Consider the following 14,849-nt stretch of genomic DNA (forward strand, 5'->3'; position numbering starts at 1 on the left):
GCTCTTTTTAATAAAGATTTTATCGCATAGTCTGACACTTGTTTTTTTCTGGTCAACTGAAAAATATTTATTAAATACCACCTACTATTTGAACTCATAATGTTGTAACTTGTAACTGAGAGGAATCTATTTAATTTAAAAAAAAAAATTATTTAAAAAAAATAGAAAAAAGAAAAGCAAAAGGAAAACAAAACAAAACAGAATGTTGTCATGTGCCCAGCAGAACATCAGGGAGGATTCAAAATATATAACAGTAAATGACCACTTCAGGAAAGGATATATAGTAATAGAAGAAATTACATTCATAAGTGTCCATCTTTTTTTGCTTCTTTAGAAATTTTTCTTTTGTTCTCTGTTGTGCACTTTTTTACTTTATTCTTTCTTTCCTCTTAACTCCCCCTCCCCTCCTCTTCCCTAAGCAGGCTATAGTTAGAGAGATTATATATATTATATAGCTACACAGGCACCCCCCTCCCTTTTTCTCTCTCACATATACACATACACACATACATATATATCTATATATCCCACACTCCCACCCACAGATTCACACACATACATATATCTGTGTACATACATACACAGAGCAACATGCATACATATCTACATATATCTAGACACAAATACACACATGCATTTATTCATATGAAAACAGGCATTTAGAACGATATTAGTATGGCTGACATATAGTGTAGATTCTCATTTGATTGAATCTTTAAGTTTGACTTTGTCTAAGATCAATTTTTTTTTTTTTTTTGCTGAGGCAATTGGGGTTAAGCGACTTGCCCAGGATCACACAGCTAGGAAGGGTTAAGTGTCTGAGGCCAGATTTGAACTTGGGTCCTCCTGACTTCAGGGCCAGTGCACTGTGCCACCTAGCTTCCCTTTAATTCTGTTTCTTAACTACCCTTGCTATTACTTAACCTTCCCTCACCCATGGATCCCTCCCTTGTCTTCTTCCCCACCCTTTGCTTCCCTCTTCACTCAGCTCTCCCCTTCCCTTCCCCTTTTTTCTTTATAGGTTTTGGAGGGTGCTGTACCCTTCAAGGTATATATGTATGTATATATATATATATATATATATATATATATATATATATACACATATAGTATTGCCTATGACCATTCCCAGTATGAATAGGTTTTCAGAATTACGAGTCCTCCTCCCCCCACTAATGCCACCTAGCTGCCCCCTCTGATTTGACTTTTAAATTCTTTTTTTGAGTTGTTCTATAAATTCTCTCTGAGCAAGGAGCCATTTAACATAACTCTTTGGAGTAGAAGAAGCTTGTTTTACATTCCATGTCCTCTGAAGATGAATGCTGGTTTTTCCTCTTCCCTTACTGAGTTTCTATGGTTGAGTTCTTTCTTCTTTGCTGGTTTTTTTTTTTTTTTTTTTTTTAAAGAAATATTATTGTAGGCACCTCTAATAATGAGGTTGGGGGGGATGGTGCCTTTAGTTTCACTTCAGCTTTCCTCTCTGACTTGGAACCCCAAACCCAAAACTCTACCCTCCTGCAAGTGCCAGCATTCCTGCCCTGCTGCCTCTCCACTCAAAGGTGTGCTGGTTCCTTCTCTCTCAGGGCCACATCCCTGCAGCACAGGTGGGGCTGGCATTCCTAATCAGTCTTCCCAGACTCAGACCTCCAACTCTGCAAGCTGTCCAGGAGGTGAAAGTTTCTATGGCTCCTATTGAGGCTCCAACCAAACCCAGCTAGTCCCAGGGGTCCCCAAGTGGTGTTTCTATGGAGCTAGCCTAGAGATGTTTATACTTCACACTGGCTAATCCCCAGCCTTCTCAGATTGTACCAGGAGGACTCCTATTTTACTCCAACTCTTCTTGATTTTTCACTAGTCTGTATTTGCCCTGAGATGCAAATTTGTTTTATTTGTGGGGGAAATCTGAAGAGCTTGAAATTTACTAACCTATTCCACCATTTTCCCAGAATCCTCTCAGACCCTTCTATTTAATAAATTTTTATTAAATACCAACTTTGTGTGACACTAAGTAGTACAATGGGCTGACTCTGGAGTCAGGAAAATCAGCTTGCTATGTGATCTATGGCTAGTCCTTGATACTAAGGGCACACTCCTCCCAGGGTTTTTGTGGGTGTCAGTGAGGTAATGAAGTATATTCCAAAAATTGGAATGCAATTTTAAGATTATAAAGCTTCAAAATAAATTAAAAAAATAAAAGCTTTAAAACTGCTTGGAACACTGGATATGTACTGTGCTTTACTATGTAAGTACTTACATAGTACTTACATAGTAAAGGTACTAGCTGTTGCTGATCAATGTACTAACTGACTAAGCTAATCGTTGAATGATATGTGATTCATCACTGTATTTGAAGCTTTCCCCAGCTAGAGTAGGACCTTCTGGAGCTCAGGGTCTAGCTGCCTTAGCTTTTGAGGGTCTAGGATTACCTCTACATCACTAGAAAGCATCAGAATAGGATTTCACTGCTATTGAAAAGATTGCATCTTTGTGTTAGATGAGAATGATAGCATATGAATTGTTTCCTTTTTCAAGCTTTGAGAGAATATATTTTAGCCATCGAGCACACTGTTCAAATACACAGAGGCAGAAGGGGGCAGAATAAGATAAGGAAATTTGGTTCCTGTATAGAAGGCATAAAAGGAAGTAACATGAAATCCGGCTGGAAAGGTGAGTTGGATCAAAATTGTTTTGTAAATGGCAGGCTAGGAAGCTTGTTACCTATGGAACTATTAAAAATTTCTGAGCACAGGAATTACATGGTTAGCTGTAGCCTTTTGACCTGTAAAGATTGCACTGAAAGGGAGACTAGTCTAGAGGATACTATAGTAGTCCAGGCAAAAGATGGTGTGCTTAGGGCACATTTAATCCAGCTTCCTTCCTCTTATATATGAATTCAGGCACAGAGAGGTTAGATAAATAGTTGAACACTGCTAGCTAAATTTGCAGGGCTGGAATTAGAATCCAGATTTCTTTATCTCAGTCAGGTGTTATTTCTTTTGAATTGAGATGATACTTGACAAGTAGGAGTTGCTTATCTTCAATGTATTTAAACTTATAGTAATTTAATTATAGTTTTGGAAGAGATCATTATCCCAGTCTATGGACTTTGCTGTGATAGTCTTGAGTCATCATCAGTTCACTTTTACTGTTAGATGGGAAAGTCAGAATCTAATTGGGGGCTATTACATTTTTTCAAATCCCCAATTTATTAATTATAGTCCATAGCATTTACAAAATACATAGGAACATTTAACCTGTAGCTTTACATTATAGCTTTTTGAAGTAGAAATAGTAATTTCCTTATCTGAATGATGAGGTTAAACTGGAAAATCCCTTCCAGTTCTAATATTCCATGATTTATGTCCTAATATCTCTATATAGAGAGAAACCTGAAAGCACAAATTGCAGTTTAATCCCCCTAAATAACCTTCTTGCCTTGAATTTCTTCTACCTCTAGCCATTATTGTTTTATTGTCATATTGTTCTTCCTAAAATATTACTTTTATCATATCACTTTCCTGCTCAGGAGCTAACAATGACTCTTCCTTGTTAACCGTAACAACTTTTTACGTTTCTGTTTTTAGTTTTCTTTCTTTTTTTTTTTAAATGTCTTTTTAAAATCTCATTTATTTAATATTTTCCCCAGTTACATTTAAAACTTCTTTTATTTTTTTAAAAAACCTTTTGAGTTTCAGATTCTCTCCCTTTATTTCCATCCCCAGCTCCCATTAAGAAGCTACATATTAAATTGTGCAAAAACATTTCCATAAAAGAAAACATAAATCTTCCACCCCACTAAAAAAAAAAAAAAACCCTCAAGAAAAATAAAGTTTTAAAAAAAGAGAGTATGATTAGATCTATATTCAGACACAATTAATTTCTTCTCTGGGTGTGGATAGAATTTTTCATTATAAGTCCTTTAGAGTAGTCATGGATCATTGTACTGCTGAGAATATAGCACAGTCATTTACAGCTGGTCATCCCAGAATGTTGCTATTATTTTGTGTATAGTACATTTCTTTTTTTTTTTTTTTTCCTTTTTTATTTATTTATTTATTTTATTTTATTTTATTTTTTGTTGCAATTACTATTTTTTTTTTTTTTAATTTAATAGCCTTTTATTTACAGGTTATATGCATGGGTAACTTTACAGCATTAACAATTGCCAAACCTCTTGTTCCAATTTTTCACCTCTTACCCCCCCACCCCCTACCCTAGATGGCAGGATGACCAGTAGATGTTAAATATATTAAAATATAAATTAGATACACAGTAAGTGTGTATAGTACATTTCACTTTGCTTGAGTTCATGGAGGTTTTTTCCCTAAGAACATTCTGCTCATTACTTTCTATAGAACAATAATCCATAACAATCATACACCACAGTTTATTCAGACATTTCCCAACTGATAGACATCCCTCGATTTCCAATCTTTGCCCTGAGAAGAGAGCTGTTACAAACATTTTTATGTGTATAGATCCTTTCCTTTCCTCCCCTCTTTTTAAACCTCTTGGTAATCATGCTTACTAGTGGTATTGTTAGGATAAAGCATATGCATAAATTTATAGCCCTTTGGGCATTATAGATCATATCTTGTGAGCCTTTATCAATTGGAACATGCTCTTATTTTTTATAAATTTTAACTCACTTCCCTCTATATTTGAGAAATAAGGCCTTATTTATAGAAACTTGCTTCAAAATACTTTTTACAAATACTATTGTTGACTATATGTCCCCCCATTTATTCTTTTCTCTTTGTTTTTGTTGAGGCAATTGGGGTTAAGTGACTTGCCCAAGGTCATACAGCTAGGAAGTATTAAATGTCTGAAGCCGGATTTGAACTCAGGTTCTCCTGACTTCAGGGCTATTGCTCTATCCACTGTGCCACTTAGCTGCCCATATTTATTCTTTTCTCATTCTCCTTTTTCTTTCCTTCCTCAAAAGTCTTTTGCTATTGACTATTCTATCCCCCAGTATGCTCTCACTTTTATCACCTTAGGAAGGATTGTTGATTTTGTTGTTTACTTTCTAAGATGGCATAGACTGGTAAAGAAAAGAAAGCTAATTTAAAAAATTGTTATATGGAGAAAGAGGTTTAAAGTATGTATCTGAAGTTTTACTTAAGTGAAATCAAACCTCATTTTTTTAAAGAAAACTATAGAACTAGTGCCACCAGAAAGTAAAAGTGCTTCATTTCTCTGGAGGCTATCCCCCCTCACTTGTTTGGCTTTCATGGAGTATCAACACAGTAATTTTTAGCACTCTGAATAACTTTAACTGAAGCCATGTAAAACTTTCCATCTTGTTAGCAATCATTGATTGTAATCAGATTGGAAACTAGAAAATTGCCTTTCGTTGCATATATCTGAACTCTGCAGCCTGAGTATCAAATTTACTTAGTTTATTGGCTGATATATGTATTTTTTCTTTTGCTTTCATCAGCACTACAGAGGAATTATGATTGTGGAAGAGTGAACTGTACTCTCTTCTATTTCATCCATTATCTATAAAATTTTCTGATAAGTGCTGAATCCAGAATCACTTATTATGGGTTGTGATATGTGAAGCAGAAGAATAATGTAAGATCTCTCTCCATTTAAATAGAAAGATGAGTTTATTGTGCTGCCTATATTACTTGTGGCCCTTTTAAAATTATCTGAGTAGCTGGAATGAAGTAGGAGTATTAAGTACATAATTGATTAAATATGGTCTCTTCTCAGTAGGTTTACAGGTTAGGTAGTAAAGAGCAATTTTTTTATTCTTATATATACATTTGTAATTGTGAAAACTAAGATAGTTTTTGCCATGAAGTTGTAGAAAGCCATAGTTTGATAAAACTAGAAGGTACCCTAAAGTTTATCTAGTCTAGTCTTATTTTACAGATGTGGAAGCAGGGACATCCTGCTTTTCTGTAAAGTATTCCCTTTCCCCATTTAGCTATTTATAATGGGGAGATGATTTTATTAATTGCAGTTTCAATTTCAAGGTGCTGCCTTAGTTTTATTTTCCTGTGAATAAAATAGTCATTTTCAGTGTGTGAAAAATAATTTTAGTGGCAGCACCCACCTCTCCATAGTATCTGTAATACCATGGGAGCTTATTGAATACTTGTCTACTGATTGAAGATCTTCAGTAAAAAGGAATTCCTAGAGCTAACAAAACCCTCCACTTAGTCCTGGTTCCCACTTGCCTTCTTGCTGACCTTACTCAGAATTTCATTACAAAAATGTCATTTACTTGCTCATAAGCTTACAATTTGGAGGAGATGTTTGTCACTGAATAGTATGCGAATCAAATTCAGAGACAATAAATTTGTTTTTTTGTCTTTTGTCACACAACTGAATAAAATGATTGGATGATATAAAATAAATCCAGGGAAAGTTCATTGTGAAAGCTATAATTATTAAATATTACTTAAAAATTTATTATCTTTTTGGTGGATAAGTTTCATTGATGTCTTAATCATTTGACAACATTTCTTACTAACAATCCCACCCTCCACCTCCCTGATTCCATCTTCCCCACCTCCCACTTCAAAATCGAATCCTTCTTTGTAAAGGAGAAAAACAGTGAGGCAAAAGCACCCCATCTAATATCACATCTGACAACATAACTAATGTTTAGCCCTAATAGTCCCCCTCAACTGTGCTCAAAGGAAGAGGTTTCATATATTTCATCATCTTTTAAAAAATAAAATTACCTTGAGTTTGGCTTCTCTTTAGTTTTTATCATTTTAAAAATATATTCTTGGAGAATTAGTGACTAGATTCATGTTTATATTGATTATAAGGAAGAAGGGAAAAAGAAGTCAATAAGCATTTATATATTGCTTACTGTATGCCAGACATTGTGCTAAGTCCTTTACAATTATCTCATTTGATCCTCACAACAACCTTACAAGGGTAGGTAGTATTATTATTATCTCCATTTTACTGTTGAGGAATCTGAAGCAAACAACCTAAGTCCCTGTCAGACAGGCCTCAGTGCCATATCAGCTGCACCACCTAGCTAACAATTTAGGATGTGGGAGCCCATTAGCTGCCAATCAAAGCTTTGTTTCATCAGAGATGTTCTGGCCAAAAACTTCTTTACCACTAGTCAGTCTTCTGTTGGTGATTCTGTCCAGAGCAGACCTCAGAGTTTTGAGCAGGACCTAAGTACTTCTAACTTTTTCTGAATGGTAGAGCTTACTAAAGCTAGAATCCAGGGTCTCCTCATCATAACGTTGCTTCAGAATAGAACTTCATGGAGGAGTCATCCAAAGTGCCTGAGGAATTTTCTTCCGAGTTTTTGCAGATAGAACTTACCTAGTTACAAGAAGTTGTCTTCTGTTAGTTTGTATGTTCTCTCTTGAGTATGGTTAAGTTTGGAGGTAAATACTTCCCTCCAGTGACCCAATAGCAAAAACAATGAATTTATTTAGCTTAGTTCATATGAGAAATTGTAAAAACTAAAAGAAGAGAGCAGTTGTGCTGTCTAGTCTTCTTGAAACAATGAAGTAGTGCAGTGGATAGAGTGTTAGATGTTAAATCGAAAGACCAGAGGTCAAATCCTGCTTCAGACACTTATTTGGCTCTCTGATCCTGGACAAATCACTTGGTTTCTGTCTTTTTCTGTTTCCTCCTCTATAAAAAGAACCTGTCTCATAGGGTTGTCTGAATGAAATGAAATTATATATATACACATGTGTATGTGTGTGTGTGTGAAGCATTTTGCCATTCTTAAGGTGCTGTATAAATACAGTCATCCTTTCTACATAATGGGGCTTAGGAACATAGCACCCCCCCAAAGTAAAAAATTCGCACAAAATTTTTTGACTCTTCTTTTGTACCAGAGAAGAAACCAATTTTTTTTTTCTTTTATGAGGTATTGTAGTACCTTATTGTAAAATTTGTATTAAGTATTTGGTCATAGGCTCTGTGTCATCTGCTGGTCTTCACATGTCATCTTTGGCTTCCACAGAACTCTTCCCCAAATTCCCATTTAATTTCTTATGATGACCTGCAGTATATTGAAACTGTGATGGGGAAAAGTCACAATCTGGAAGGGATAACTGTATGTATGTACACACACACACACACACACACACACACACACACACATTTTAGTACTTTATTTTTCCAAATACATGCAAAGATAGTTTTCACTATTCATCCTTGCAAAACCTTGTGTTCCAAATTTTTTTCCCTCTCTCCCCTCCCCCCCCAAACAGTCCAATATGGGTTAAACACATGTAATTATTCTGAATATTTCCATATTTGTCATTCTATGAAAGAAAAATTAGAACAAAACGAAAAAGACATGAAGAAATAACAACAACAAAAAGGTGAAAATGCTATGCTTTGATCCACATTTGTTTCTATACTTTTCTCTCTGGATATGGATGGCATTTTCCATCCCAAAATCTATTGGAATTGCCTTGAATCACCCCATTTTTGAAAAGAGTCAAGTCCATCACAGTTGATCATCACATAATCTTGGATGACGATATATGTTAACTTTTACTATTAATAATAGAATTAACTACAAGATGTCATTAACTTTTAGAAAATGACAGTTCTCCTGCCCAATATAAATAAAAAACCAGATGTTTACATAATATACTTAATTTCTATTTAGAGAAGTATAATTTTGGGGGAACTAATGGTCAATTTTGTTTCCCTAGGAAGGATCTGGTAATAAGTTGTGATATCTACATAGAGACACCACATAGTGGTGGTGTATTCATTGCTGGAAGAGTAAATAAAGGTGGGGAAGTCATCCGAAGCGCTGCAGGAATTTTCTTCTGGGTTTTTGCAGATGGGACCTACCAAGTTACAAATGATCTTGGTAAGTAATTATTTGTATGCTACTTGATAAACTACTGTTATTGACTATTCTTATTGAGTTTTTTCATTGGGTCTGACTCTTTGTGACCCTATTTGGAGTTTCCAGCAAGAATATTGGAAACTTCGCTATTTCCTTCTCCAGTTTACATAATAGATGAGGAACCTAAGGCAAACAGGGTTAAGTGACTTGCTCAGGATCACATAGCTAGGAAGATTCTGAAGATGAATTTGAACTTAGATCTTTCTGACCCTAAGCTAAATTTTATATAGTACCTGGCACATTGTAGATGTTTAATACATTTTTGCTCTGCTCTATTTTTTTTAATACTTATACTCCCCTTCAAGAACTTCTCAGTGTAGACAAACTGATGCTGCAGTTCCTCAATCATAATTCCTATTCATTCTCCCATCTCTTTGCTTTTGCAGTGGCTATCCCTATACCTAGAACGTATTATACCCTGACCTTCTCTGCCTCATAAAATCACTAGATTCTTTTAGAACTGGTCATTTAGTGAGAGTGAGGAATAAAAACAGGGTCAGCTTCGGTGTTGTACTACTACCTTATATACTCATACAAGTATGAGTACTAATTATTATTGTTGTTATTAATAACAACTGATGATACTAAGAGATCTAAATTAAGGCCTCTGATTCATTAGATAGACCCCCTTAAAGAAAACTTATAGGATATGGAAAAATGTTGCATACTCATCAAATCAGACAATCAGTAAGGATTTTTTAAGCACCTATTAGGTTCCTAGTGTTTTACTAGTCCCATAGGTTGAAAAGGTATGTTTGGATTGTTATTTGCATTATGAGAAAAAAATAATTTAATAAAATTAGGCATCATTTGAAATATTTAGGTAAAAGACAATATTGGAGAGAGTTCATATCAACTTAAAGTCTACAATTCACAGTCCCTTCCTGGCCACTCTTTTCCCCACCCTCCATCCCTTTCTTCTGTTCACAGGCTGAAAAATGGCCTAGGATGGCCTTGTGACCCTTGTGGCTATTGTGATTTTAAGCACAGACTATTGCAGTTTACCCTTTCATTTATAATCCCAAGAGAATGCCTGTTTCTTGGGAAGTGTGAAGCTTGCAAATAAGACCAAGTCAAGTGAAAAAAAAAATCAAAGTAATAAGCACATAAATCAGCAAGTCTAACTAAATGATAAAGACTTTAGAACAGAAGACATTTTTTCATTCTTTTCAGAAAACAGTAGATTCTCTAAAAAAGAGAAAGCAGAATTAGAATGCAAGACTAAAGAGACAAAAGAAAAAGTAATGGGAGAGAAAAAACCTTTAAAACACCAAATAAGATTGGAAGGACATGAACTTGAATACCAAATTTGAAAACTGAATTTGAAGAGATAATCTAGGAAATATAGGTCTTCCAGGAAGAAAATAAATCAAGCCAAAGAAAACCCAAAAACCATACTAAAAGAATAATGACCAAGTCCAAATTAATAATATCCATAAAAAACCCCTCAAATTTAACAGGCAAAGAAAATAATCATAGTAAAACTTCAGAACTACCAAAGAGATAATTTAAAAGCCAAATTAAAATGCTAACAATTCATTTGGTGGAGGAGCAAGAAAAATCTATGCAAGGGAAACAATAGGTGGAAATAAAGGGGACATTACCACACACTACATTATCATACAGTAGCTTGTTATAGCTAACTCCTTTAGGGTGCTCAACCCTTTTTAGGGTTCTCCTGCCAAGCAATGATGTCATCCCCTTCCCTTGCTAACCCTTTTTAATCTGCTAAACTCCTCTCTGGATTTGGCCTGTCATTTAATGGCATATTCCCACCTCCTGCTGTATTTTCTTTCTCCTGGTTAATTGAGAGTTGCCCTGGGGAACTTCCTTGTTAATTGTTAAAAACTTCTTTTCTCACTAACTACATGTTCTCCAGAATCTGTTTCATATTTACCACTTCCTTTTGTTCATGACCTTTTATAAATAAAAGTACCTTTTGGCAAAAAGATGTCATTGTGAATTCTTCACATATGCCTTGCACTTTGTGACTTGTATTCAAACTAGGAATTGCTACCCTAACCTTATCATCTGGGGCTGAACCTCATCATTCTTAAGATCTTAACCTGACCCTCATTTCTATGATTTGGCAGGAAAAGAAAATAATCCATCTGTATCCTCTATTTTCTTTTGCAGCTAGACTGTTGATATTAAAGAAAGGACATGCTAATGTTAGTGCTGGGAAATGGTACACCCTCACTCTGAATATTAAAGTAAGTAATGATGTTCAAAGGGCTCACAATTAAAACATTCTTTTCAGGTAATATCTAATAATGATGATGATGATGATAATTCTGGAGAAACTGAGGCACAAAAGAGATTAGAGAGGGTTAATATTTTCTTAGAGGGAAAGTTGGACAGCCAAACAGGATCCATGGCCAACCCTAGCCAAGTGGATGGGACTCTAGTCTCAAAGAAGCCAACGACGAGCAAGGGATTGTAGAGACTCTTATAAGGCTCCAGCAATCAGGGAAACAAAGGCAGGGTAGGATAGAGCACTGGTGAGTGGAAGTTCCAGGAAGGACCATAAATTCTGATAAGTTGGGAAGGAAGAAGCTAGGAGTCTGAGACCAGAAAGATATGTCCAAACATCTGAGATAAGCCATCTGGAGTTTTATGAGTCTTTGAAATGCTAGAGTAGCCAGGACTCTCAGCTCTAATTATCTCCATCCTAATGATCAGGAAGGGGAATTGCTCCCAGGGAAACTGAGGCAAAACAATTCAGGGAACTGAGGCAGAACAATTCAGGGAAACTGAGGCATAACATGATGATAGCTAGTATTTATATAGCATGCACTATGAGCCAGGCACGTTTGCTAAGTGCTTTACAATTATGATGTCATTTATTCTTCACAGCAACTCTGAGAGGTAGGTGCTATTATAACCCCCATTTTGCAGATTAGGAAATCTAGGAAGAGGGTCAGTTAGTATTCGAACTCCAGCTGGATTTGAGTTATTCAGTAAATATTCAGTAATATTGAATATTACTCCAGTGCTTTATCTACTGTGCCACTTAGCTGTCAGTAGTATCTCTTTATTTCTTTGATTCATTATTTTTGCCAGTGAAAAGTAACACTGGTTTAAATAAAAGGAAACTGGATAAACTGTTTAGTTAGGTTGGTACCAGGTGATTTCTGTACATTAGTAAACCCTGTTTACAGAATGTTGGTAAATAGCTTTGGGCCTGTATATGAATCCTTTGACAATTGATGCTATTTTTAAAGCAGAAATTTTGCTTTTTGGCTATTGAGGAAGTGCTAGTTGACTAGCACTACCTGGGGGTTTATTTTCCCAACTTATACTAATTATAGCAGTGAACTTTCAGGAATGGACAGTCATTTTAAGTTCAAAAACTGGGCAGTTCCAAATGATTAGTATCTCAGATAGAGTTAGCAAAGATCTTGGGTCACAATTGGTTTTTAATGTAAAGTAGCTTACTTTGGGTCTTATGAGTAGTCTTGTCAGGAAGCATAGAAAGGAGTGTAGAATAGGGAATATGCTATCATGACTTTGACTATAACTTTTATTGCATCTTATTGGGTGCCCTAGATATGGTGCTCAATATGTTATAATCATTTTATTTAATCCTTACAACAACCCTAGGAGATAGGAAATATTAATGTTATCCCCATTTTATAGATGAAGAAACGGAGGTTAAATGACCTATCAGGTTAGTAAGTTTCTGAGGCTGGATTTGAACTGGGTCCAAAGAGGCATTTTACCAATAGGCTAGCCAAATAATATGGTTTGCATATATTGGCATTGCCGCCTCACAATGGCCCCTTATGGGTAGTATTTTGCTCTATTAGAATGTGAGCCTCTTAAAGACAGGGGCTGTTTTCATTTTTTTCCCCAATACTTGGCACATTGAAAACATTCAGTAAATAGTTTTTCATTTAAACAAACAAACAAATAAATGCTTTTCAGAACGTGGGAGTTGGCAATGCAATATTTCCTGCCCAGATCAGCCTGCATCAAGTATTATGTCAGTTTTGGATGCCATATTTAAGAAAGAATATTGCCATTCTTGAATACATCCAGAGCAAGATTACTAAAATAGTAAATTCTTGAAACCGTGTTTAGGAAAGTTGTTTGATGCTGAGGTTATTTAACCAGGAGAGTAGGAGAAATATGGGGGTGATAATCCTTCAAATACTTGAAATAGCTGTCTTGTTGAAAAAGGGTTATACTTATTTTGCTTGGATCCAAAGGCCAGACTAGGAGCAGTGGAAGAAAATTAAAGAAAGATTTTTCACTCAGTGTAAGGGAAAATGTCTTAGTAATTAGAACTTAATATTTGGAGTATTGACTCTCCTCTAAGAGGCTTTCAGTTTTTCATTGAGTCCTAGTCTTTTGTGATAAAAAACTAATTTTTAACCTCTTGATGTGCTACTGGTCTTTTGAAATGGAATTGTTCACAATGACTAGAAGTTAATTTAGTAATTATCAGTCTACAAAAACAGATTAACATAAATATGAAATATGAATTAATTTTGAGTGTTTATTTTTAATTTCCTATGTGACTGGAAAGCATGATAATTTGTTACTAAATTCGACTCCAGTTTTAACTATTTTTAACTATTTTATTTTTAATTGATGAAATATTAAAGTAGTTTTTTGACATCAAATTATATATATTTGTGCATATGTATGTGAAAGAGAATGATAAGTCAATAAATCAGTATTTATTAAGTATCTCCTATGTGCCAGACATATGGCACTGGAAGAAGAAAGTTATCTGAATATCTTCTTTCTTTTAATTTTAACCTTTAGTTAAATTTTGTTAAATTAGATTTTGTTTTATAAAAATGCAGTGATAAGCATATAACTAACTAGGTTAAATACTAATAAAATTGAATTTTTACATAGCATTAAGGAAAAAAATTTACAAATATATTGATTTTTTTTTTTTTTTTTTTTTGACAGGACTCTTCTGTTAATGTCATACTAGATAATACACATCTCTGGGAAGGTGTGCTACCCTTATATCCCAAGAATGGTTGGGCAGCAATTGGAACACATAGCTTTGAGTTTGCACAGTTTGACAACTTTCATATAGAGGCTACAAATGTGCATTCTTGAAACTCAGATAATGACTTTTCTCTCATCCACTCTTCTTTTGAGTTTGGAATCAAAGTTAATTCTTTGGGCTTTTTGAGACTGAACACAATGAAGGAATTTATATTTGCATATTTATACTACTGTATATTTTATTTTTTTCTTACAATTATTTTAATATTTAAATGTCACTTCATGGAGTATATATTACTTCCTTTTTTTAATGATTTTGCCATTGAGATCTCACAGTGATTGTATTCTGATATTGAAGGAATTGTACCCTTTTATCTGGTTTGTAATTAGTTTTATGATATGTGTACTGAAGGATTTCTCTGTTGTATAATACTAATAAACATAACTTTAATAACTTGTTTATTATTGTTTGACATTCATGTGTCTCATGTCATGATGAAAGAAATGTTTTATTATTCTTCAAAGAAACTTTTGTCTCTACCAGATAATTTCATTAAATGCCCAGGAAAGCTTCAAGGGCAGTCTTTTATGGATTACTGGTGTTTTATCCTTACGTTCTAAATGGATTTAAAAAAAATGCTAATGAAAGGAAACCATTTCTAAAATGCCTTATTAGTAAACTACCTCCTAAACTTTCTTCAGTCAGTAATAGAGAAATGACTAGATAATTTGGGATCTTGATTATGTAATATTGCTCTTAATTACTTTTTTTTAAAGTTCTTTTCTTCATTCTTGGTATAGCCAATATTTTTGCTCATAAAAAGAGGGGGAGAATTGTGTCTTGGCGTATAACAAAAAATGAAATTGTTGAATGACCTTTTGAGTCACCACATCAGCAACAATTAACAGATCTTTAATACATTGATCAATTTATATTTGCAAAATGTTACATGTATTTTTTATAATATAATTTGCTTCTAAAAATTGGCATGCTTTAGGAATATCTCAC

General features: G+C 34.5%; 1 protein-coding gene across 2 annotated transcripts in view; it reads left to right on the forward strand.

The window, feature by feature from the left end:
* The window catches only part of GALC (galactosylceramidase), a 64,288-nt gene extending 49,969 nt beyond the window's left edge, over window positions 1-14,319 (forward strand). For both annotated transcript variants that reach the window (XM_003758827.4, XM_031952407.1), the window contains exons 15-17: window positions 8,667-8,830; window positions 11,006-11,082; window positions 13,796-14,319. In XM_003758827.4, coding sequence (XP_003758875.1) covers window positions 8,667-8,830; window positions 11,006-11,082; window positions 13,796-13,951 — 397 coding nt within the window. In that variant the 3' untranslated portion in view covers window positions 13,952-14,319. The remainder of the gene's footprint in view (window positions 1-8,666; window positions 8,831-11,005; window positions 11,083-13,795) is intronic.
* Window positions 14,320-14,849: the final 530 nt, after the last annotated feature.

This window comes from Sarcophilus harrisii, chromosome 2, assembly GCF_902635505.1.
Source record: "Sarcophilus harrisii chromosome 2, mSarHar1.11, whole genome shotgun sequence".
Taxonomy (NCBI): Eukaryota; Metazoa; Chordata; class Mammalia; order Dasyuromorphia; family Dasyuridae; genus Sarcophilus; species Sarcophilus harrisii.